The sequence below is a fragment of the Xiphophorus couchianus genome, chromosome 7 (assembly GCF_001444195.1).
Source record: "Xiphophorus couchianus chromosome 7, X_couchianus-1.0, whole genome shotgun sequence".
NCBI lineage: Eukaryota > Metazoa > Chordata > Actinopteri > Cyprinodontiformes > Poeciliidae > Xiphophorus > Xiphophorus couchianus.
In genome coordinates this window covers 8,862,250-8,888,863 of record NC_040234.1, presented here as the reverse complement: position 1 = coordinate 8,888,863, position 26,614 = coordinate 8,862,250, and the positions used below count along the sequence as shown (strand labels likewise).

Genomic DNA, 26,614 nt, shown 5'->3' with positions numbered 1-26,614 from the left:
CTCTGGAGGTGAGTTGTGAGTTTAAAGCAAGCGAAAAAGATACTGCAGAGTTAACAGCGTCCTCTCATATTTATATAAGTTACAATCAGGGTCAATAGCTTCAAATTGTCAAGAACCAAAGCCGTTTTCTTTATGCAGATTGTGTGGAAAATAAACAGCCTGTTGAAAGCAGGTTAAAAAGCTGGACTATTAGTTTACAAAAAAACAAAAACAGGTGAGGGATGTCATAAACTTATACTCAATTGTTAAAGCGTGCCTCATATTTTTCAAAATAATTTCTCTAATCAAATAATTTGTCCAGATTCCTTTTATCATTTTTTGGAGTCCGGATGAGGAGGACTTGCTGAAAAAGCCCTGGGCAACCAAACCCAACTCTTTCATTAATTTGGTGAAATCAACAGGATTCATTTTATTTTGATATAATTGCAAGTTCTTAGTATGACTGTACAAAAGCCACGGTAAAAAGGACGGTTATTTTAACATGACTCAACGTTTACTATCGCCGAATGAATCAGTTACAGGGATTTATCATTCCCATGTCTTTAGCAATCTAAAATATTAACTAGAGATTAAAAAATGCTGTTCCAATGTGCTGGTCTTGTTGGATGTGCTTAAATAGATTTAGTCTCCACGTATTTAGTGCAATCTGCTTTGTGAATGGAGTGCAGATATAATGCAAAACATTGGTAAAAAGGGAGCACACTGCACAGCTTAGTGAATTCGTCTTTTGGTTATAAATAATGAATTTGGTTCTAACAACCCAGAAAGAACTAGAGTCGACTCTTTAATGACAAGTTAATCACGTAGAAACTCTTACAGCTTAGACTACAGCTCCCATTTCTTGAATATGAACAAGTCTAAAGACTGCGTGTGCATGTGTGTAGTTTTACAGGATTGTCTCCAAAATACACACATTCGCCAAGACTCCCCCCACACAGCTCATCATTAGGCAGATTTAGAGACCGCATTATGAATCCCCATAGACTAACTTAGATCAATACACACACACCAGCTCCATTATCCAGCTCATGACTATAATCTGCTCCCAACAGGCCGTGACCTCGCCCTGTTAATGACCCCACTTGCACACACAAAGTGCACCTCCTACCATCACTCCATAGTTCTGTCCAGGTTCTCCGGAGATCTTATGAGGAGCCACCTGACACCTTCATCACAACGGAGCCCCAACAGTGCAAGAAGCCACACCCACTGTTTTTAAACATCCTGTCCAATATTTGTTAGATTTTTTATTGTATCTCTATTTATACGGGTTAGCCACCATATTATTTGCAGGTAAAATAAGTATTAGATGTGTCATGGGTTTTTCCACCTTAAATCTCTTAATGGGGATGAGATCAAATTCACACCGGATGTCAGCAACAATCCAAAATTATCCACACGGCCAAAGAATATCAAAGCAAATTAGTCCGCAAATGAAGCTACTGGTAAAAAACATATGTAATATATTTGCAGAAATTGATGAAATTGTGGAAACGCCTTTTCTGGTAGTGACAACTTCCAGCCGTCTCTTGCAGGAGGAGACAAGTCACATGAATTTCTCAGAAGTGATCATGACCCATTCATTTAAAACAAATTGTGTTTGAAACTTAAAGGTTATGTGGGTCCTCTGTATGCACTCTGATTGTTGCTTATTTTCATAGCCTTTTAGCTGGAGAATAGTCAGGCCATTAACAGTTGAATGGCTTGGAAATTCCAACTTGTTTCATCTTCCAATTGTTATTAAGAATGTCTTGGTACATTTCTCCATTCATTCTTTCTTCAGTTCCCTGAGGCCTGCCAGTACGATGTATGCCATACTTTGGCATTATGTTTTTGGGGCGATATACAGAGTTCCTCGAAACAAGGTGTGTGAAATTGATTCAAAAGAGTTCAACATTGGGATCTTCTGATTTGACAGCATTTCACGAAATTGTCCAGATGTTCTGCAGCAAGCTTTAAACAATGCTTTTTCTTCAGCAGTGGAGTTTTATGCAGTGAGTTTTCAAAGAGACCATTCTTGAGTGAATTACTTCTTTTCATGGGAAAAAAAATGCCAAATGCCTAAAGGTATTCCTGAAAATCTTCATGACATTAAAATGTTTGACCCATAATTTAATTTTGTGGACAAATTCTCCCTCGTTTATTTGTATGTGTGGATTACTTGGGTTGTTGCTAAAATCTGGTGTCAATTTATGTTCCTACTAGAAATATTTAAACTGAGGAAAAGACTGACACGTTTCAGTATGTATTTCACCCTGCGTTTTATTTTTGTTGAGATTTTCTTTCATTGTGATTTATGAGTAAAAGGAATTGATGAAGGATAGCTGTTAAGTCTCCATTATTCAGGAGCCACAGACGAAAACAGTAATACTGGATGAGCTTAGTCAGTAGCATGTTGCTTTGGTTTTCCGAACCGTTGCCATGGTAAACAATCTCTGTGTTGTCAAGGATCAGTGTTGAATTTCCGACACAGGACTTGAAGCTCAACTGCTGAATGCTGTTGACAAAAACAGAGGCTCCACCTGAGGTCACTGGTGCTCAGGGTCACTGGTCTGCTGGAAGGGCAGCCTCTGCCCCAATCTGAAGTCTTTTGCTGCCTCTAATAGCTCATTTTATTTCTTTATTCTTTTTTTTACCAGGTTTGAAATATATTTAGAGCCTTAGATGCTCCCATCAACTCTGACTAGCTTTATTTTTTTTCTCCTGAAAGAAGAAAACATTTTCTTGCATAGCAGGAAATGTATTTCCAGTGCTAGCTTTCTGCAACACAGAGTTTTACGTTTCTGCCAAAAGTTTCCTTTTCAATCTGATCTGACCAGACTAACTCACACATTTAAGACGACGTCCCCTTCATTACTTGTTGCCTCTTGTAGGCCTCTTGGTCACATCTTTGACTCTTGGCCATGTCTTCAAATGTTTGGAGTTGTGCCATATTATTTCTATTTTCAGATGATGGATTAACGATGGATTAGACTCATTCATCAACCATGAAAAAGATGAAGGTTCAAGAAAGTCAAACTTTTTGAGAAAGAATAATATGTCCCAACTTCAATTTTATGATCAGTCATATGAGTTTATGGAAGTCTAATAAAAACAACCATCCATTAATCACCATCCTGAAATTTCCAACTTGCCAGAGGGGGCGCCAAATATCCAGGTGCTTGAAGTAGTTCAAGTTGTGAAAGAACACAATTTACAACATCACCTGAAAATGCACACCCTGTAATAAACAAATGATCTAATATGGACTTATCCATTCTAAATATGTTCTGTAATTATTTAAATAGTGAAGCAATGAATTTAAAATAGAAAAACAAAGGAAATTTTAACATTTGGCAGATCAAAAGACACTAAATGTGGATTTAAGTTCTGATAAAAACATTTTAAGGAAATGATCAGTGATACATTGTACTAATTTATCACTGATAAATTTATCAGTGATACATTTCTGTTACTTCAGGACCCCATTCAGACAAAAAGAAAAGGAAAAACTACTATAAAATTATTACTTTATTTAATTCATTCTTTGTTCATCAGTGAATAAAAAACTGATTTCTGGTATTTTAAAAAGAGGCCAGTATACATGCAGATGACTGGAGCTTTAGTTTGATCTTGTCAAACAACACAGTCATAAAACAACAACAAAACCCTCCTCTATGCACTTTCACAATGTACTTGTATATCTAATGCTACATTTGCACTTTGAGTAATTTAGTTCAGGGTACACCAAACTATAAGATTTTAAATTTTGATTTGATCCACCTTTCTTCTTCTATTGTCGCTGCAGCTAAATTAAATTGCAATAGCAGAAATTACAGACAGCGGTGAGGCCTTCCTTGCTTAGTTTTGGAGCTGCTTCTTAAAGTTGCACGGCGGAGCAGAAAATCCAAATAAAACCAAAGCTAAAGATCAGTAATGATAAAAGATGACAAGCAATTTTAGGTTTAGAGAAAAACTGCATACTGAATTATAATGTGAAGAGCATTTAAGTGATATCAGAAAAATAGATTCTGTCCACTAAAATATTAAAAGTCAGTAAAAAAAATTGCATAGTGCATAACTTATAGCTAGCATGGTGTTAAAATATATTTCTCCACACATTATCACTGCTGGGACTTTCGCCAGTAACACTGGACTGTAAGTCTCTTCAGCTGTTAAACAAGTGCAGTCAATTATTCCGTCGTCTGACTGCATGTATTGAAACAGTCTCTATACAGCATAAATACTTACCTTTTGTAGCTCTGACTGCCATTCAGTTTCTGCACAGCATTCTGCAGCTGCCTCACGCAGCAAACGGGACAGAAAAACCCTCTGGAAACAAGAAACAAGGTGCTCTCTTCTCACCATTGTGCAACTTAATGTTCGGACCTGGAGGTTAAGAAGTGGCGACGGTGTTTGCGGCGGCGAGACTGCCCACTCAGCGACACCAAGATTCATGCAACAATAGGCTTTTCATACTGACCTCTGGCTGGAAAATAGGCTTAATGTCCGCAGAGCAGCAGAGCGACTGACTGTGTTTACCTTTCACATCCACACACACATACAGAAATAGACTCCTACACTGCGGTGTTTAAAGTCACAAAGGCCGTCACAGTTTGATCTGCAGTGTGACCACTCGAGCTGACACTCGACCTGCGAGCCATTCATCTGCGTAAGTATGAGGCCCATAACGCAGCCTTGAAGAAGTTGTGACTTTGCTGCAGGGGCCTCAGGGGTAATCTGGTTTGATGGACAGACAGACGCACAGTCAGACAGGTGACCAGCGATAATGTGTCAGGCTGATGCCATGGTGGGGGAGCGATGGTAGCCCGAGTGTCAACTTTGACCTCCTCATTTGATGATTGCTTGTAATGTCTCTGTTGGGTTCAGCATAGATGCAGAAGCAGAAAAATGCTGAAATGTAAAGCATGTTCATGCGACTTAAATCCATACACACAGCACTTCAACATTTCTATTGTGAGTTAACAGTCAGCCAGGCACTGCCCACTACAGTGCACCTGGGAAATCAGCGCATGGGAAACTCAGAGCGCAGTAGCATCCAGGACTTCACTGAAAAAGCTCCTGACAAGCAGATGGCTGCTGCTGAGGAAGCTGCCTGATTTACTAATAGATTAGCTGGTACACTCTTAAGTAGGTGTGTAATGGAAAATTTTTTGTACAGTCTTTTCAGTCGACACTCACACCAAAACTAATGCAGACTTTTAAATTAGAGCACATGCAGAAAGTTTTGGTGCAAATCTAAAGTGTAATTTTTACATTCCTCTGCGTAAACAAAGCAGAGAACTCCTCTCTGTTACTAAGGTCTGCTGTTTAGAAACATTACATTAAAAGTGCACACCAAAGCTTTATGCCACAGTTTTTAACACCCATGAGGTACGGAGCTTAATTACTCAACTGAAACAACTTCAAATAAAAAGTAAGGAGCAGAGAAAAGGTTAAAGTTCAAATCTATCTGCTTCTAGCGTTAAGCTAGGGTTTCTACCAGCTTTGCTCATCTAGATACAAGATTTCTTGATCTGCCGAAGAACAGTATCCCCACATCATGATGCTGCCAAAACTATGTTTTACAGAGGAGAGATGTGCAGTGTTATCTTTCTGCATGTAGTTTTGTTTTGTTTCATCTGACCAAAGTAGTGTTGATTTCAGTGACCAAAGCTGTAGTGTTAATATTTCATCTATGGTCTGAAATTTAACAGTAAGACAATTAAAATAATAATAATTATGGCAAAAATGGTACTGATGTTCAACAAAGAATGAAAATGAGACTAAAATACTAGAGGAAGATGAAATCAAATCAGATCTAATTTTCATTCTGAGAAAAGGTTTGAACAAGTTAAAAGCCTAGCCAATTATTATTTACAAGATTGCTATTAATTACAAGCACCGTCTATGTTTTTTACCTATCAGTTCATCATGAACTAACTGAGACATTGATACAAGTTGAAGGGGAGAGGCGACGTTCAGTGCTAGACATTCAGTCACTAATAAAAATGTTTTTACCTCATGTACTGCAACCTTTCAAGTAGACCAGTTTTTTAGCTAATCTCTTCTGCAGACAACAGAAGACAACAAGCGCTGACAGCATGATCGTTACTACTGCTGAATGTGTATTTGTAATCTGTGCGTCTTTGTTCTTCTGGATTATGAGATTAGCTCTCCTGTCTGATGTAACTCTGACTCACCTCACTAAGATGAATGTGAACAGTCTCAATGGAAACGATTGCAACAAGAAACACAGCTAATATGGCCAAAAACTGAAATTGTGCTCAGTAGTTGGTTATCTACTGTATTTTATTATTGATCTTAGTGCAGATACAGTTGCAAATGGGGGTGAAACGGTTAATCATAATTAATCAATTACTGAAATAATTGTCACCTAACTTAATGATAGATTAATTGTTAACTGGTGTGTACGGATGCAAAAATACATATAATTTTCTGTAAGAACAACGCAATCGGAGTAGTAATTGAAGCCAAAACTGTACAAAAAATTTTAATTTTGCATTTATAATAAATATATTTAAGGTAAATATGTTCTACCTATAATAGTTTTAGTTTGTTTTTAAATTCTGTAAAAAACAAAATCTCTTGTTAAGAAACTTTTACTATCCAATTAATAATTGGTTAATGCAACCATTAGTCAATTTATCTACAAATAATCAAACACTAAAGGGATGCTATGTTATTGCATTTAAGGCAATAAAATTTTTATTTTCCTATTTAAGAAAGGAACTGAATCATTTGTTTTCTGCATCTTTTAAAGTTTACATAAAGGCTAGATAAGCGTAAACAAAGTCTATTTATTGATACATCACTGTCTAATATAATTGTCTTATTCCCAGCTGCATGACTCAGCAGTATTTGCATAATCATCTTACAATGTGGCAATCACAGATGAACTGAGTCATGTTTCCATTGCTCCATCTTATGTAACAGAAGCAAGCCGACTCTTAGCTTGGGCTGTCAGCAAGTCTATCAGAGTGATACCACGTTTCTATGCACACAGTTCGGTTTTATTTATAAAAATGACCAAAACATTTACCTGTGAGCAGTTCTTTCAGAGTGTTATACCAGGAGTGTGTGTGTTCTGCGGAGGCATTGTGGAGGTGCAGTGTGTCCTCCTCCAGCCTCTGTCCTCTCCTCCTGCTGTGGAAGAGAGCGAGGCCGAGCACGGCTCCCCCCGACTGCTGGCCCGCCATTCGCCTCCTCTTCACCTTCACGGCGAAAACGTCCTGCAGCAGCACCACACCTGCCTGCACCACACTCTCTTCCCCTGCAGCGAGAGATGTGGACAGGGTACAACATGTGAGCTCAAAACACTAACTAAGACAAAATCTATAACATCTCCATCAGATCCGGATAAAATTTATATCATCTTTGACATTAATGAAACATTTAATACCCATTTATTTAAATGGTCAAGCAGTTTATTCTGCACCATAAAGTAAATGGTAAAAAAAACAACAAAACTGTAAAAGGCTAGTAATTACAAATACACTGCAAGAGATTAATGGAAATATTTTCATACTCTTTAGTTTAACCTTCACCTGAAGGATTCAGGTTAAACAAGAAGGGTCAAACTGCAGCTAATTATGTTTATATTACATTCACTAATCTATTGATTGGCCTAATGCACAGTCACATCCTCCAATCATCCAGCTTAATCAGGATGGGAATCTGAAATCTGATTGGTCCACGTCAGATAAACCATCTAATTCTCTCAGGATGCTGTCAGCACAGTTAATGTCGCACGCTGCGTTACATAACTCTCACATTTTATTCATAACACACACAATACATACTTTTTATTTGGTTAGATTACTTTAAGCTGATGTAGCTGACGACGGACTGCGCGATGAATTATACAAGAATAAAACTGAAAATGTTGTTTTAGGATACTTTTAAAAAAGACTGTTCAGACATTTCAGAATAAAAAAGGTTTAAACCACTTGGTGTTGTTTTGATATTCGGACAGGCCAGCGTACGAAATGTATTTGAAGGCATCATGAAAGCACAACGGTTTGGACTTGGCAGGACAGTACCAGTGTTTTGTCACATCTGTCTGCAGACCAGTCTAAGCATCTGAATTGACTGGCTAATGCTGCGGGTAGCTGGATTTGGACTTCTACAGGTTATCTTTCAGTACCACTGATGTCTACATTTATCTCTGTGATGTTACAGGTGGGTAATTCAGTTAAATTTGGCCAACTTTTTTTCTCTCCTGTAGCTGCATGAACAGCCTTGATAAGAGTCCTCTCTCTTCTGTTTTGGTGTCACTTTTTGAAGCTGCACTACAGAATATTTTGCATGTTTACCGTTACACCCCTGGGAAATATTAATTAAAAATAGTAAGCACAAAAGGGGGCAGATCATTCAATGTGTTAAAAAAAATTAGTTTTTTCTTTTTATGAATTCAACATGAAAATATTTGTATTAGGAGTGCTGACACCTTTCACAGCAGATGGACAAAACAGTTCCGTCTACTAATGAGAAATAATAATCCACTTTAATTATCTAAAATATCAAAATGTGTCGATTTATACCAACATGATCTGATTTAGAATTATAGCCAGATTAAAGAGTGACCTACTTTATGTTCACTTGTCAAAACTATTCATACTGTGACACATACAATTTCTTTTAGAGTTTTAGAAGAGAGCAATTCTTAAGCTAAGCAATATTTATTTACTTTTCGGAGTCGATGCAAATAATAAAAAAAAAATACTAGACTGCAGCTCTGCCAGTAATCATAACCGGATGATGTTAACTAAAACACCAGTTCATTAGAAACAACAGAGCATGCAACAGCATAAAAAAGACAAAGATCTGAATGTGGACCAATTCATCAGGAAACAGTTCTAAATGGTTATTGGTGATTAACCTCCTCTGTGGGAACAACCCTCCTGCGGTTATCAAACACCAAATACCCCAAATCATCCACCGTTGTTTCCCCCGAGAACCAAGCCTCCATATGTTGAGGTCATGGTTCATGTGTTCAGATGATCTGTTATTGTTGTTGTATTTTCTGCAAGCAAACACAAAACTGCTCGTAGGACTTAAAATAGAGGGGTAGAGATACCAAAAATTGCAACAAGTAAGAGCACCTTTAGGTTTTATTCGCTCAACCTTTTCTCTGGGTTTCTCTGCATACCTCATTCGATGAACCTGGACCAATTTGTCAAACTGTATTTGATGGAAACACCCGATGGCAGAAATCAAGAGGTGAATGAATGTGGTAAACTAAAATCAGTCCATTAAGTCACCAAAATTTTAAAACTTAATAAAAGTATAATATATATAAATGGCCCATTCAGACTACCTAATCTAATTAGCAGGAAAGACTTTGTGTCTTTATCTTTGCAAAGAAAATATGACTCTGATCTGTGCTGACGGAGCCTATAGAGAGGCTGCAAACACACAGGCACTGGTTTGTTCCAGATGGAGGAAAGTTCCCATCATGACCTCACAACCCATTGTGCCAACACACCCCCACGCACGCACACCCCCACAAGCACTACACAGTGGCAGTCCAGTCTCATGGTGACCGGGCCATGTGGTAACTGTAGGGAGTTTTGGATCATAGTGTGATCACGCGCATACACCCCAACCCACAAGCATACACGCACAAACATATGTGTTCAGAGGATAATCATACATTTCCTTTGGACTACACCTTATGTCTGTACCATGTTATCCAATAACTTGTGCTGTTATTATAATGTTGGTTACAAAATACCATCTACTATAGGCAGTTGAATTTGAAACCCCCTTTGTAAGTTGTTACCTGTTAGTAATGTTTCGGTGATAATAGGAAATGCAGTAACCTAACATCTATTTAAATCCAAACAATGATTTGGATTCTATACATTTCATAGTCGTAAAAATGCACCCAATAAAAACTTGAAATATAATTAGGTTTTTCATTCCAAGTCTCAATGCACTCCACAAAGAAAAGTTAGAATATGGCCAGATTTTAGAAAACACAAAAAAGATTTTTCACTAAAACAATAAAATCTAATGCAATCTGTTCTCATAATAACCGATTAAAGGAAGAGAAACTCTGCTAAACAAATTGCAAAGTTGTATAGCTATACATGTAGCTGTCCTGAGGTTATTTTGCTCATATAAGATCAAAATAAAATTAAATTCACTGCAATTAATCCAGTATAACAGTGGGTTTCTTTTAAAATGTGATCTAAATCGTAAGTGCTGTTGGGGAAACTAAAACTTTTCTTGAATACCAACTCAGAGATTTTTTTTATCTCTTATGAAGCCAGTAATTAAGATGACCCTGAAGCATCATCTCCTTCAGGGTCAAAAGAAGGACTGATACAGAGTGCTGGAAAGGAAGAATCAATATAAAACTAAATTCCTCTGTTCTGATTTTTCATCATCATTATCACCAATTTTTTGCTAGTTATCAGTCCATTGGAAATGTAAAAGTCCAATATTTTCCCAATCAAAATATATCCTACGTAAGAGTTGACAATAACAATGTTTGTTGTTGCTCAGCTGCAACTGAGTGAGGAAGAGTTAAAATGAGGAGCAGTGAAAATGAAGTTCTTAAAGTAACTATTTTTCCTTTGGAGCCTTCTGCAGGTTTGATCATTTCATTGCAGAGATTTTGGTAACAAAAAGAAGGCATCTGCCATAGTACAGCAATTCATAACCATCTCTCCATTTGTTTGGTGAACTGACCTGAAGCTGACTTCAGCGGATAATAGCAAGGTTACTGCAGGGGACTGGAAATTAACCATAAAAGTCAGATTTTAATGTTAAAACAACTCAACTATCCATGGCTTAAAACTCTCTTATCCACCTGCAATAATGCAAAACTAATTTCTCTATCCGACAGCTACGGTTTCAGTTTCCTAACAGAAGTAGATTAGATGAATTTATGTTTAGAAATAAACAAGAGCAGATGATCCATTTATATAGAAATATCTCATCAACACACAGAAACACACACACACACACAGCGTGCTGACAGACTGTCTATGTGTATGTGTGCGTTAATCTCCTCACACTGAGAGACTCTAATAACCCCCCACGGGCCGAACCAACTGCTCTCTAGTGCTGCCAACACACATGCACACACATGCACACACACGCACACACACACACACACATGCGCGTATGCAGTGCTGGCTTAATGACATTAGTTTGGATGAAATACAACAAAACAGATTGGCTTCAGACACACAAGCACATTGAATTTACACCTTCATCCTGCTTCACTAACCAGTTCGGTCTGAATGAGTTCCAAGTAAAAATCTACCACACAACAGGAAAGCACTAAATATGAGCAAAATGGTACAAAAACATTACAGAAATGTGAGGAAACTGGAAGCTGTGGGCGCTTATAAGTTTGTAACCCTTTCAGTTCAATATTTACAGAAAATATCTTCAAATACTCATCAAGTATTGGTATTGGGAGAAATCAGAATTAATTTGACTTGTAAAATATATTATTGACATGCACAAAACTTTGATAATATATTCCTTTGTGAGACAAAGTGCGGGGCAAAGTGCCTAAAGAACTTCGTTGACTATTGTTTCAAACAACTTTCCTATCATCATAACAATTTCTGGTCACTAATCACTTCATGTGTGGTAATATTCTTAAAGCAGCAGACTTGTCATTAATCCCATGGTGAGTACTACAAATTCATCACACAGAAGCATTTACACATAAGCAATGCCTTCTTAGACCAAAGGGCTTTCTGTGTTATGTATTATGTTTACAATGAACACAAACAGTTTAAGTAAGAAGAATGACGTGAAGATGTAATCCATGTATACAAATATCTATAAGTTTCAGGTTGTGTCAAACAGACAGACCAACACCAGCTACATTCTTAGAAAATGTAGCTGGTGTTGCATTTTGAACAGCATAAGAGTTATTCCCATTGTATCTGACCTGTGGGACTCTCTGGTATGATGGGCGTCCATGTCAGCCTGGTTGGTGTGAGCAGGACATCATGGCTCTTTTTCCCCACTTTGAAGATCCCTCGCATCAACACACTCTCACTGACAGATCAAAAACACACACAGAGTTTGAGCTTATTTCAACCAATCCGATGTTATTTACATATGTCCATCACTAAAGTTACTAATAGATTAATCCTTAAACCAATCAAATTAACAAAGGAGAAACAGGTGAAAGAGGTTTTCACGTTGCCTTCTCACTGCCATGTATGGAAGACAAGTAGGGTCACTGAAGAAATAAAAAAACAATAATGACTTTAATCTCAGAATTGTGACCTTACTGGAGATGAGTGCCTTAGAGAAACCAACTTCAACGACAGAGAAGTGAGTTGTCCAAGCTAGCTCTTGATAAACAGAACTAGCTTTCTGTTTATCAAGTTTTCTTTTTATATGACAGGAGAAGTCAGAGTTCTGGGAAAACAGAGGCTGTCTTACAGAAGCAGTGTCGTCAGTCAGAGGCTTCTTCGGATAGGTTGCAAGACTGACTGCTATTGGAGATCACGGTATCACCATCTACAATGACTCTTTTGAAAACAGTTGGGTGATATGAGTTACAACAACATTTAATTTACCTTTGGGATAAATAAACTATTTTAGAAAGACATTAAATCTTTTTTGTTCAGTGGCCAGTAATCATCTTCTAGTCAAAACCCCCGATGAGAAAAGCAAAAAGGCTTCCTGTCATTAAAGTAGGAGGGATTGTTGAGCTATACAAACAAGACGTCTTGCAGCACTCCATCAATGCCAAGGTTGTTCGCAGTACAGTCATTTTAAATTTTCTAAAACATCCTGAGTGGATTGAGAACAAAAAGTCACATAGTGGACCGAATAAAAAACACCTGACTCTGCCAGAGGACACAATGAGTTGTTCAGGAAGACAAAGGTAGATCATCAACCCAAATTAAGGCCCTTACTGACTACATAGGATGGCATTTGGGAGAGAAGAGCTAATGAACCATAAAAGATCCTCAAAAGCATCTTTATGCTGCCGCTGACCACAGGAGCATCTTTTCTAGCGGCTCAGTGATTGCAGCAACACTGTATACTGTACTCCCATTTTTCAAGCTACAATGTCAGAAGTATGTCTAACCTAGTTAGAATCACAACATATTTAAGAAAAGGTTTTTCTGGACACATTTTTGTTAAAGAACAATGGTGTCTGAAGAAATATCAGAGGTTTGCCAATGTTTTTGTAGGGCAGCCTGAGGCAAGCATAAATAAAACAGTGGGAATCTTAGTTTGTACCACCAGCTAGTAGCTATTTCATCATTGTGCACTTATCAAGCTGTTCAGTAACAGAACAGTGCAAACAGTGTTACTCTTATTTTTGTTTGTAATACATGTTCATCCGCTAGGGGCACTGTTATGCGAGCAGTATATGTTTTTGCGTTTGTACTCTTCTTCTGCTCTTGTCGTCAGTTAGTGTGTTGTACTTGGCGGAATAAAAGGTGTACAAAGTAACAAGTTATTTTATTGACGAACATTGGTAGCAGAGGATGGTTAGTAACTACAGAGTTCCGCCAACGTTTGAAGAACGAAAGCCTTACGAAAGCTGGAAGAATGAAGTCAACATTTGGACGAGAGTTACAGATTTGGAGAAGAAAAAGCAAGCGCTTGCTGTTGCCCTGGCACTGTCTGGAAGAGCGCGGGACACGGCGATGGAAATTCCGGTAGACGATCTAAATAAAGACACTGGAATGACCACTTTGTTCGCTAAACTAGATGACTTGTTCCTAAAAGAGGAAAAGGACAGGATCTATGAGGCGTACTCGGATTTTGACCGAGTCATAAAAGAAGCTAACATGTCGATGGCGGACTATATTATTGATTTTGAGCAGCGTTACTCGCGTATGAAAAAATACAACATGGAGCTACCTGACGCAGTTTTGGCTTTTAAGCTTTTGGACACCGCGTGTTTGGATATAACAGACAGACAGTTGGCTTTAACGGCTTGCTCAGATGTAACATTTGCTTCTATGAAGTCCGCTTTGAAGAGAATATTTGGCGAGAAAAGAGGTGCGGCAGCAGAAGCCATTAGCCAAGAGTCCGTGTTTGCAACGGAGCAACGGCGGCAGAAAGGCAAGTACTGGCGGCAAAGTCCCCGTCAGGAAACTACGCAGCCCGGTACAAACCCGCTGGATAAGTACGGACGACGGTCAAAATGTGCAGTGTGTCAAAGTACTTTCCACTGGGTTAAAAACTGTCCGCACAAAGCTGATAGTGTTAAAATTGCTGAGGATGCAAAAGACGTGGAAGAGTGTAATCTAACTCTATACACCAAAGAATCACCAACAGATGCAGAAATATTCATGACGAACTTGAACCTGGGGTTTGGTACCTACACATTATTGACCAGTTCACCCGTTTCAGTGCTGGTAGTGTCTTAACCACCAAGAGGTCTTCTGAAATAGTCAAACGTTTTATCCATGATTGGATCAGTGTGCATGGCCCACCACAAAAGTTGTTCAGTGATAATGGTGGTGAGTTTAATAACGAGGAAGTGAGAGACATGGCCGAGAACTTTAATATTGAAGTTAAGACAACACCTGCCTACAGTCCGTGGAGCAATGGACTGTTAGAGCGCCATAATCAAACTCTGACGGAGATCCTACTGAAAGTCAAAGCAAGTACTGGATGTGACTGGAGCACTGCCATGGACTGGGCACTGATGGCAAAGAACTCTATGCAAAGTGTCCATGGATACAGCCCACATCAGCTGGTGTTTGGGCAGAATCCCAACCTGCCCTCTGTATTAATAGACAAAGTTCCAGCTCTAGAGGGCACCACCAAGAGTGAATGGGTTGCCAAGCACATTTCAGCCCTGCATGCTGCAAGAAAAGCTTTTACAGAAGCAGAATGTTCAGAAAGGATACGCAGAGCATTAAAGAAACAGCTGCGGCCCATAGACGAGCGATATGAAACTGGAGACAAAGTCTTTTACAAAAGAGTGGATTGTCCAGAATGGAAAGGACCAGGAGTGGTGATTGGTCAAGATGGTGCAGTCGTTTTTGTTAGACACGGCGGCACCTGTGTCAGAGTGCATCAACTCAGATTGAGAAAAGTTACTCACGAGAATGAAGCACCTCAGATTACCTGCAATGAGGAGAACATTCAAGGACAACATACAGTGGACATCATTGAAGAGAATGGAGGAGGAGACACTATTGCAGTAAGTCCTGAGAATTATCCTGCTCCTAAAAATACAGAGGCCATGAGACAGCACACTGGGAACACCATCATAAAGACAGGTCAAATTGTGACATTCAGAAATGCAGAGGGTGTCTCATGAAAAGCCAAAGTGTTGGGCCGTGCTGGCAAAGCAACTGGAAAATACAAGAACTGGTTTAACTTGGAGCTGCTTGAGCCTGCAGGAGTGGCTGGCAACAGTAAATCAGCAGATCTGTCACAGTTGGAGGATCTTCACGTCCAGGCAGATGCTGAGGATACGGATACGCACGAGGATGTTTTTGTGAGTAAGGACATGTCGTTTGATGAAGCGAAGGAAAATGAAATAAAAAGCTGGAAACAGAACCAAGTGTTTGAAGAAATTGAGGACAAAGGACAAAAGTGTGTCTCCACTCGTTGGGTGTGCTCTCTGAAAGAGACTGAAAATGGAATAATACCAAAAGCAAGACTTGTTGCAAGAGGATTTGAGGAGCTACAAGTTTCTGACCTACAAAAGGACTCTCCAACCTGTGCCTCAGAGTCACTGAGACTCCTGGTGGCAGTTATATGTCAAAAACAATGGGAACTTCACTCTATGGACATTAAATCTGCCTTTTTACAAGGAATGCAACTGTCTAGAGACATTTTCATCAAACCTCCCCCAGAGGCTAATAGAACAGGTGTGCTTTGGAAACTGAGAAAATGTGTGTATGGTTTAGCTGATGCTTCACTGTATTGGTATAACAGGGTAAAAACCATCATGATTGAAGCAGGAGGCGTTGTGTCTAAGGTTGACCCTGCAGTTTTCTATTGGCTGGATGAGCACAAAAATGTAACTGGTGTACTTGCTTGTCATGTTGATGATTTTATATGGGGTGGATCACACATGTTTTCAGAGTCAGTCATACCTCACCTGAGGTCAAAGTTCAGTGTTGGCCGTGAAGCACACAATAGTTTTTCCTATGTGGGGGTAGATCTTGTTACTAAAGGTAAGAAGGTACAAATACACCAAGAAACATACATTCAGCACCTGCAGTCCATACACCTCTCACCCTCACGAGCAGCAGAGTCAGCTTCACCTCTCACTGAAAAGGAGACAGAGCAGCTCAGATCGAAGATAGGCCAACTTCTTTGGGTGGCGAGACAGAGCAGGCCTGATGCCATGTTTGATGCTAGCAATTTAGCATCTCGTCTCAAACATGCTACAGTACAGACCATTAATGAAGCAAACAAGAGTTGTGTGTAAGCTCAAGGCCAAGTCAGTTGAATTGAATTTCCAACACCTTGGGGAAGACAGTAACTTAAGGATGGTTACATTCACTGATGCATCCTTTGGAAATCTTTTAGATGGGGGTACTCAAGGTGGGCACTTCATCGTTTTGATGGGTGACAATGGGCAGTTCTCTCCCATTTCATGGCAGTCAAAGAGAATTAAGAGAATTGTCAGAAGCACGCTGGCAGGTGAAACACTCGCTATGTCTGAGGGGATTGATAATGCCATTTTTCTTTCCACACTCTTTTCTGAACTCAGTGCTGGTAGTACTGCTTGTCCTCCACCTATAATGTGTGTGACCGATAATTTCTCTCTTGTAGATGCACTTAAGTCAACTAAGTTTGTTACAGAGAAAAGGTTGCGCCTGGAAATCAGTTCAATTAAAGAGCTGATTCAAACTAAGAAAGTTCAAGTGTTGTGGTCTCAAACAAAAGACCAACTCGCAGACTGTTTAACAAAGAAGGGAGCATCCACAACCTCACTCCTTAAGGCTCTTTATGAAGGACATTGGATTCTTCAATAAATTCATTTACAAGATGTTTCACGTTCCATCATGTTGAAACTGTACTAACAAAATCCTTAATGGATGTGCTTTGTCATGAGTCTTAAAAAATATTTGTAATTTATTTTTATTTTTTTCTTTTAAGAAAAGTGGGAGATTGTTACTCTTATTTTTGTTTGTAATACATGTTCATCCGCTAGGGGCACTGTTATGCGAGCAGTATATGTTTTTGCGTTTGTACTCTTCTTCTGCTCTTGTCGTCAGTTAGTGTGTTGTACTTGGCGGAATAAAAGGTGTACAAAGTAACAAGTTATTTTATTGACGAACAACAGCCCCCAACCTAATGATTTCTCAGAGGGTTTTCTGATACTGAAAGTGTGTGTGAAGTACAGTGTGAACACAGTGTCATCAGTCAACCAATGAGTCAATATTGCCCACTGTGCTGAGTGACAGAGTGGTGATGTAACTCACAGGCGCACACAGCCACAACATGTAATGATCATTGTGAAAATGTTTTTTAACTCCACTAATATATTTTTGTGGTATTGGAGGAATCACTTAGTTAATGACCATGAGTTTTGCTCTTATCTTATTCCTTATTCTAAAGGACAAATTCAGGGGGAGTAAGAATGAAGAACATATTTTTACCAGGATGTATTAATAACAAAAGTTAACTTAGTACAAGTTAAGAACTGCCAAAAGACCTGATTGAGAATGTCGTGTGTTGGAGGAAGGCCTACAGTTTGAATACAGCAAACATAAAAGAGCTAAAGCTATGGCCAACAAGCTAGCAGGTTGAGTGTTTCAACTCCTTAACCCCTAATATTTAAAACTAGTCAGAATGTAACCAGTTTTGTTTAGTAAGTACATTTTATAAAATGGTCTCAATTTAAGCAATTTATGCATTTACTATGTACAAATATGCAACTCTGCAAGCATAAGCAGATGGATGGATGGACGGATGGATGGACGGATGGATGGATGGACGGACGGACGGATGGATGGATGGACGGACGGATGGATGGATGGATGGATGGATGGATGGAATGTTAGATGTGCACAATTTTTACAAAGAAATTCTGATTGAAAAATAGCCATATAAAATGAATGAGAAATTTCAGAGTAAATTTACTAGTTACATTCTATTTGTTCCATGAAAGTAAAAAAAAAAAAAAAAAAGCTACGTGGAAAAAAATAAAAGAATAATTTCCAACCAAGGGTGCACTCGGAGTTGATATGCTTCTCATCCTACATATGAAATCTCAACTGTTATACCTTTTCAACGTTCATAATATGGCGTGAAAAAGTAAAAGTTAAATCATCAACCACTTCCGTTGAAAGAGGCCTTTTATTTTGAAAGAATTCTCTAAAAGGCTTATCTGCATAAATCCTCCCTTTCCTCTTTTATTTAATGTTAACTTTCTAACATAAAGGTGTGGAGGAACTTCATTTACTACTCACCTCTTCTCTTCTTCTTTCTCCACCTGCTCCTCTTGTTCCCGCTCTTCCTCCTCCTCCTCACTTATCTTTCGCTTCTCTTTCTTTTTCTTTTTCTTCTTCTTGCTGCTGTCTCTCGGCTCCCGTTGCGCTTCAACCTCAGGCTCCGACATATTTACACGCTCACTCGAGGAAACAAAAAAGAAAGAAAACACCACGGATATAAATTTGTTTCTGTCCGATAAACAAGCATAAGCTGATAACGGTGTGTATTTCCGGGGTCTCGTCGCTATGGAGACAGGTAGCGGCTTCATCGGGCACGCGGCCGATCCGCTGGTGTGAGCTGAGTGAAGCTGCGTGCGTGGTCACACGCAGGGGCGCGCACGCATGTTTTTGTAATATTTTGGGAAACGCCTGTCCCATTTTCTACCAGACAGAAATTATTTGGTTAAATGAAAACTATTTCAAATCTAAACCAGACACTTATATGAATAATATTATATTTAACTGTGATAAAGTGAAACAAAAAAAGCTGGGATCTCGGTGACATATTTCATACAATCGTTTTTCTGAAAATTGTAAACTATCCCTATTCCACTGAATGGATTTCTGATCCTTTTTTGGGTTAATCTAGAGTTATAGAATATGACAGATTATGATCAAACTAAAATAACCCCAATTTATGCATAATCCAAACATCCTTATAACTAACCAAAGGTGTTTTAAATCATTGGGTGTCAAAGCCCATATGAAACGATACTAAATAATGACACATGATCTGTATAAAACACCCTATGAGAAATGTTTGCATCTTTGCACCTAGCTACCAAAACGTACTTAAAAAAATATTTAAATAGCCAAGACTCATTACAATTTGTATAGTGCAGCTACTGGAACAATTTATACTGTGGTGAATATTATTTGTGATTTGAAAATAATGAAAATTTGAGTGAAGCAGTGGGAATATTTTTGGGAAATGGAATTTTCTTCCTAACCAGGTCACACATTTTCAGAAAAATCCAAAACCTTCAAAATACAATTCTGTACAACGCCTACTGGAAGTTGTGTAAATAAAAATAAATTAATACATGATCTTAGCCAAATGTCCCGTGCTTTTGTCGACTTACATCCACTGACAAAGTATATTACATTTTGCAAAAGGCCAGTGAAGAATGTCTCTTGGGGCATCCTGCAGTTTGGTACACCTGGATTGTTGTCCTGATGTGTGTCCTGTGATGTTATTTAACAGACACCTGCCGGCCAATCAGAAGGGATGTGGGGTGGATTGTGGTATTAATTCCATATTATGAGCTCCGGCTCAAACACTCACTCAGCATGTGTGCTGTTGGCAGATGGCTGAGTTTAAATCTGCATTAATCATTGTTATGATCAGTCAACAGACTGAAACACAAAACCCCAATTACAAAGACTGCTCACAATGCAGCTGTAATGCTCCTAATGCTGCTGCTACTGTTGCATGATATTTTTAGGATGCTCAAATAAGGGTTAAATGTACTTTATAGATGCCATTTAAGACGCTTCTTACAGCTTTTGTGCTTCCTTGTCTTGCCTGAGACTAAGAAAAGCTAAGCAAACCTTTGATGTAACAATGCTTCTTTCCACTATTTCTTATATCACTGGAAAACCAATCTCTTTCTACTTAAAGTTTGTCAAACAACTTATTCTGCTATTAATTCTTGCTTGGTGTGTTTTATTTGATTGTATGATTGAATTTATCAATTTATTCATTCACCAGCCTGGGCTTTTGTACATGGAAGAATAGAAAACAACCAGAACAGGCACCATCCTCCTCATGATGGTTACCAGCTTGGACAAGTAGTGCAGGATGGCATCCATCTTCTCAAACCAGCATTTATGGCAAGTCAGTCAAAGTGCTGCATGTTTGAATTTGGTGCAACAGTGAGGTCCAAGCTGCTTCTAAAAATGTTCAGTGAGGTTGAGGTAGGACAGAAGGCAGATCTTTGCATCTTTTCTATTCAGATTCTCAAGGTAGCCTCTGGTTAATCCGATATCAGTCTCAAAGACTGAATGGGGTTTATACTGCTTTGCAAGTTTTTTTTGTTTTTGTTTTTTTGCCTGCAAACCATATGTTCAACTCTCCCAATATTTATCTACATATTCAGCCTAACCAAAAAAAAAACCCCACAAATTTCCTTACTTGCAATTTTGTCTTATTTTGTTCTGTTTTTGTTTGGTTTTGAAATAACAGTTGCACTATAATTACTTCTTCATCACTTGACAAAGAGTATTTTTTTTCTGCAGTCTTTTGCTTCATAACGTTCCACTTCAACAAGGAGAGTAAATGGTGGGATATGGCCACCATATTGTCCCAGTTGACTTACACACACTGTCAAGCAGTAGGACATTAGTGTGTGTGCATGGAGGGGGGCTCTCATGCATAAACAAGATCATTTTCATAAATTAAAATCTCGCCTGCAGAACGAACATCTGTGCCCTTCACACACACATAGTGGGATAGTTTTGTTAACATGGTATTCTCTGCTAGGAAATTTGTAGTCTTTTCACTTCTGTCAACATGAAATTCATCCAAACTCTTTTCAGAGGACTTACAAAAAGTTTTACAAGGCATGAGATTAGCCAAAAAATGTGTTATGTTTTATATGTTTTATAGTCTAAACCGTAGTGTTTTTGTGATGTTGTTGCAGACAAATTGAGTCTTAACAGGTGAATGACATGAAATTCCTTTTAATAAAAGGCCTTTATAAACATCTATCTTATAAAATATGAACAAGAGTCACATGAAATGATAACATAACGCTACAGAAACCATATAAAAAGCAAAAACTTAAAAACAACATGAACAAGATTAACACTTCATCCCGACAACAGCCCAACATCGCCTCACTCACTGACCCCAAAAATATAGAAAAATCTTTATTCTTTCAACATTTGGAATTGTCATCTGAGCATTGCTCAGATTTTTAACAAAATTGCATAGTTTTCTCCAGATTATTGCTCATTGATTGTTGATTATTTTTAAATGATAATATGGACACTGACAAGACATTCGAAGAGAGTCTCCTGCCAGGTGAAGCGCTACAGAGAAGGTTACGGCATTGTTGAATTGCCATCATAAAGAGAAGTTAAAGACCTTGATGAGGACAGAAAGATGAAAAACAAGACAGCGATGAAAAGATAGTGGTCTTCTCATAGCATGGTCTCTCTCTCTTCATCGGTCTCACGGTCCTTCATCCTCAGGAGTCATGAAAGATGGCGTTTAACTGGGCGTTCATCAGCCGTTCGTGGTGTGAGTGTCCGTCAAACCCCATCAGTTGTTCCACCTGCAGCTCACCGCACCGTGGGTTGGGCCCCCCGCTGCCATAGATGGAGGGATGGCCACCAGTTCCTCCGCCTCCGTAGTGCACGCTGAAGGAAAAGCTCTTGTCGAAGTCGGAGCCAGCGACGGGCTCGTGCTTGAAAGACGAAAAGTTACCGTTGATGCTCAGGGGCGGACTGAGAGGTGGGTCGAACGCCGGGCCATCGGACACCAGGACTCCATCAAAGAAGGGTTCCAAGGAACCGTATGGCTGGCCTTTGACCTGGTGGAAAATATGGGAAGGGTCCATGGTACCGTAGGGGGGGCTGGGCAAACCGGCTGTCAGTCCAGGGCTCTGGTAAGAGAAGTGTCCGGGATATGCGGTGGCACCGGCAGGGGGAAGGTGCGTGGGCATGTCCGGTGTCTGCTCTGGGAGGAAGGTCCGAGGGTTCAGCTGAAGGCAGCCTGCCACCAGGTTGGTGGTCGGCTGAGAAAGACCTGAGAACACAGAGAAGGTTTACGGTCAGTATCGATGGATGATTTGGAGTAAAACGAGGTCTCATGACATTTCCCTTTAAAGTGAAACCTGTCTCATGAAGTGCTGTCCAGTTGCTCATTATTTTGTCTGGAGAAGTTTGTCTGAGTTGTTATTTTGAGTCCCTGATTTTAAGCTGAGCGCTCAGATTCAGATAAATCTTTGTTTAAAACTTTTATTTTGAAGTTAGAAAGGAAGTAGTTCTCTGATACAAAGGAGGCCTCCTCCTCTTTAACCTGTTCCTTTTCTCACCATTTTGGAAAATCTTTATGAAAAACAAACTGACAAGATTCAAACAATTTGTAGGCACTGTAAGAATATCAAAATCATTAGCAGCTAAAGTAGAATTTGTTATTTCATAGTTTTTAAGTAGTCTACACTGGATGTGGTCACCTCTATGGTTCCAAATCCAGAATATGTAGATTGAAATGCAGTTAACGATTTATATATATATATTTGGTATTAGCCTAGGCAAACATGAGAAAAAGATTAACTATTAGTCATTAATTATTGCCTATAATTTTTGTCTCATTTCCCCAAACCCATTTTTATATTTTTTTCTGTCAGAAGAGCTTCATGTTTTGTCCCTAGCAATGAAATGTAACAGCACTTATGAGTGTTTAACACATCAAATAACTGTCTTTGAGAATATAGTAGTTAGATGTTCGTAATCTTGAACATATAGTCACTTATTACTCACTTGAACATTAAGTAGAACGTAAATAATAAACAAAAAAATGGCCACATGACATTGTCAGACTCTTTTAGCGTCTTCTGATCTACGAGAGCTTGCAAGTGTGAAAATTAAATTGTCAATTTGGGATTTACATTACCTCATCAAAATTTTTCGCTGTAATTTCATCAAGTATGTTGTAATATGGCTTAGGATCACAGTGCTAAACTTCTCACCTTTGCAAAGCGCCTGGACGAAACTCATAAGGTCGGGGGCCTTGCCAGACCGCAGGATCTCACTGAGAGCCCAGATGTAGTTCTTGGCGAGGCGCAGGGTCTCAATTTTGGATAGTTTCTGGGTCTTGGAGTAACAGGGGACGACTTTTCGGAGACTCTCCAAAGCGTCGTTCAACCCGTGCATGCGATTTCTCTCCCGGGCGTTGGCCTTCATTCGTCGGATCTTAAACCTGCACAGACAAAAAAAAAAAAAAAGAGCTATTAAATATATATTGGAAAGTTCTTAAACAGATGTAGGCTGATAAACAAATTGTGTACTGTCTGTTCAGTAAGGCGTGGCCATGTGTTGTGTACAATGTAAGAAAATTTAAAGGATTTGTTTTCTTTCCTTTTTTATATTTGAATAACCTACATTTAATTTCACTAGAATTTGTTGAAAATCTAAAATACTAAACAAGCCAATCATCATTTAAAGTATTTGAGACGGAATAGTTTAACAACAATGCTATTGACTAATATAATTATTTTTAACAAATTTTAAGTACAATTATTTTATAAAAATAAGCCATGCGATGAAAAGTGTTTTGCAAAATGGGCTTTGTCGCAGGAATTATGTGAGTAGTGTTGGGGCAGGATTGGGGCAACACTCATGCAAGAACCATCCGTGTCTTAAATGTCATCTTTGCAAAGTTCTAAATTAATTAGATAAGTGTTAAGATCAACATGTTGGTTTGCACGTACTGTTTGCTACTAGTTTTTTTTAATGTGTTCACAAGTTGATTTTTTAGGAAAAGATGTATGGATTGCAGTCATAAAGGTTGACTCACACAAAGCGCATGTGAGACGACGATAAAAGAAATCAATTTGAGAAGGAAGTTTAACAGGATTACTACGACACATTGATATGCCCTTTTTAAGCCCTTTTTCTGAGGATAATGCTGGGAATGATGGAAGTACAATTTAATTTTTAAACAGCACATTTCATACTGTTTGTGACACGGGGCCAAATATAAGAACAAACCTTATAAATTTACACTATTAATTAAGACAAACCTTCATTTCTTTTGAGCCTCAGTCTCTCCTTTGTTTTGCATTACTGTACATTACATGAAATGATCATAGTTTGCACCAATGACAGAAAACAACATTCTACACTAAGAGTTCAAGGAAATCTGTATAAAATACATGTTGCATGGATTTCATGTACTACTCTGAGGGGTCTTTATTTAGATTTTAAATTTCTGTCATCTGATAACACATTTAGTTTTTGTGTCACAAATATTATTTCTATATTCAGGGTGTCTCTTCAACTCGTTTATTTATGCCATATTCACAAGTTTTCACTATTTGAGTGAAGGACAAACCGCACCTCTGAAGACGAGCCTTGGTCATCTTTTTCTTCTTCGGCCCTCGCCTCTTGGGTTTGTTCTCTCCATCCTCCTCGTCCTCCTCATCCTCCTCGTCGTCTTCCTCCTCGTCCTCCTCCGGATGGTGGAGTCGGTCCTCCTCCTCCTCCTCCTCCTCCTCTTCAGCTCCCGCTCCTGCTCTCTCCGTCTCTCTGCCTGCAGGGCTGCAGAGCTCCCGCTGCTCGTCCGACTCCACCGACGTGAGCTCCTCCCTCACAGACCTGGTCATGATGCTGATACTCTGCGAACAAAAAAGTTGGAGTCCATTTTATTATTATTATTATTATTATTATTATTATTATTATTATTATTATTATTATTATTTAAAGTGTTTCCAAGCGCTTGTCAGTGTTTTTTTGTAAATCTGTCAGGTCACATTACGCTTTTCCTTCGCATCACCGGAGATTTTTATTTCCGATTTGGAAAAAGCGGTTCATTTACAATAGGCACAATTCTAGTTTTTAACTTTATTTCCATCAAAATAAGGTTAAAAGCGAATGAAAGAACATTTTAATCCAGCTTTAGGGTTAGCGACCACGCATCAGCATACGCGCACTTAAAGTTCCGACAGCCGAAAGCGGATAAATGCAACTCTACTTAAAAATAGAAATAATACAAATTTAGCTGAGGCCTACTAACCTAATTTAAATATTTAGTTCGGACGACGTTGCGATTTTTATTGCACAGCGTCCGATTGCTTTCTAACCGTTTTAAGATAACAACAACAACAAACATATAAATAAATAGATAAAAGAAGGCAAAAACAAAAAAAAACTGAACAATCCTAACTCGGAAAGAACCAATTGTTTGTCCGCATTTAACTAACCAGCTCAACAAACGAATGAACGAATGAGTGGATAAATAGTAAATAAATAAGTAAATAAATGAATAAAAAATCCATCCATCCATCCATCCATCCATTTAAAATTGACCGTCTTTTGAGTAATTTTGTATTTAAATACATGAAGCTAATACACCTATAATAATAATAATAATAATAATAATAATAATAATAATAATAATAATAATAATAATTCTTTCGTGCTTTTGAAATAAAATTTTTTTTTTCCTTGTCTTCTGCTGGCATGTCCCGTTAATTTGTTGCGGATATGATACAGGTGGACAAGAGAACATTTCGCTCGACCTCGGTCATTTAAGCAGAACAGTAAAGAAGAAAAGCAGGATACGAGAAAGATGATCTAACTGGAATATTTAATTTGATTTTTTTTAAAGCATAAAAAAATGTTGAGCATAAATAATTATCAAATAGGGGAAAAAAATAATAATTAAATTGGACACAATGTAATTTTTCTATTTAGAAATTAGCTGTAATTGTAGATTTTTTTTATTGTTTGTTTTAATTAGCTCTCTCTGAGTGAGACAAAGTTTCCATTTAACGACTTAAATGTAACGATTTAGGCCCCCGTGACTCCTTTAATTTTAGTGTAAACTATCCTTATGAGAATTCACACATATCCTACTGCATTCATAGGACGTAGCCAATAATATTAATAACAAGTGCGTCAAAAGCCTACCTGTTGTTTAATGAACGGTGCTCGTCAGTTCGCAGGCATCCCGCGCGCTCTGTCTGTGTCCGTGCGTGACTGTGCGTGATCTGATGGGAGCTTTCTGAAGAGCGTGCGAGATGCTGCCGGTTTTATACTCAGCATCACAGACACGCACACACACCCGAGCCCACGTGCGGGGGGCCGTGAGTAATTAGCATATCGAGGTTCCACCCTCCCGGCACGCGCCATATGGTGCTTACGTCATTAAAACGCGAGTCTCTCTCTCTCTTCCTCTCTGCTTCTCTCTTTCTTTGTGATGAAACTTGACCATCTGTCAACTCAAACACACCGCACTCCAAAATATACCTGAAGACGATGCCAACATCCTCCTCATCGTCACTGTTATCAACAAAGTCATTGTCATTAACAATGGCAACTTAAGTACTTGAATACTTTGTGATGAGGACTGACATCATAGTCAGTAGTAATCGTTAGTAATAAAGGTGATAGATATCTTATGGGGGAGAAAAATTAGGAAAGTAATACCCAAGTGTTTATAATAACATTACTTACTGATAATGAACATATTGATC

At 38.6% G+C, this 26,614-nt stretch overlaps 2 protein-coding genes across 7 annotated transcripts in view; both read right to left on the bottom strand.

Annotated features, from left to right (window-relative positions):
• Nucleotides 1-18,683, bottom strand: part of cerkl (CERK like autophagy regulator) — a 32,824-nt gene extending 14,141 nt beyond the window's left edge. For all 6 annotated transcript variants that reach the window (XM_028023283.1, XM_028023285.1, XM_028023284.1 and 3 more), the window contains exons 1-3: nt 18,390-18,683; nt 11,921-12,030; nt 7,043-7,273 (exon numbers count right to left, since the gene is read on the bottom strand). In XM_028023283.1, the coding sequence (XP_027879084.1) occupies nt 7,043-7,273; nt 11,921-12,030; nt 18,390-18,679 (631 nt within the window). In that variant the 5' untranslated portion in view covers nt 18,680-18,683. The remainder of the gene's footprint in view (nt 1-7,042; nt 7,274-11,920; nt 12,031-18,389) is intronic.
• Nucleotides 18,684-21,076: 2,393 nt separating this feature from the next.
• On the bottom strand, nt 21,077-26,180 carry neurod1 (neuronal differentiation 1). The gene is made up of 4 exons (XM_028024322.1): nt 26,049-26,180; nt 24,477-24,754; nt 23,108-23,337; nt 21,077-22,161 (listed from the first exon to the last, which is right to left on the bottom strand). Exons 2-4 carry the CDS (start codon nt 24,740-24,742, stop codon nt 21,602-21,604), a joined length of 1,056 nt encoding a protein of 351 aa, XP_027880123.1. The 5' UTR covers nt 24,743-24,754; nt 26,049-26,180; the 3' UTR covers nt 21,077-21,601.
• Nucleotides 26,181-26,614: the final 434 nt, after the last annotated feature.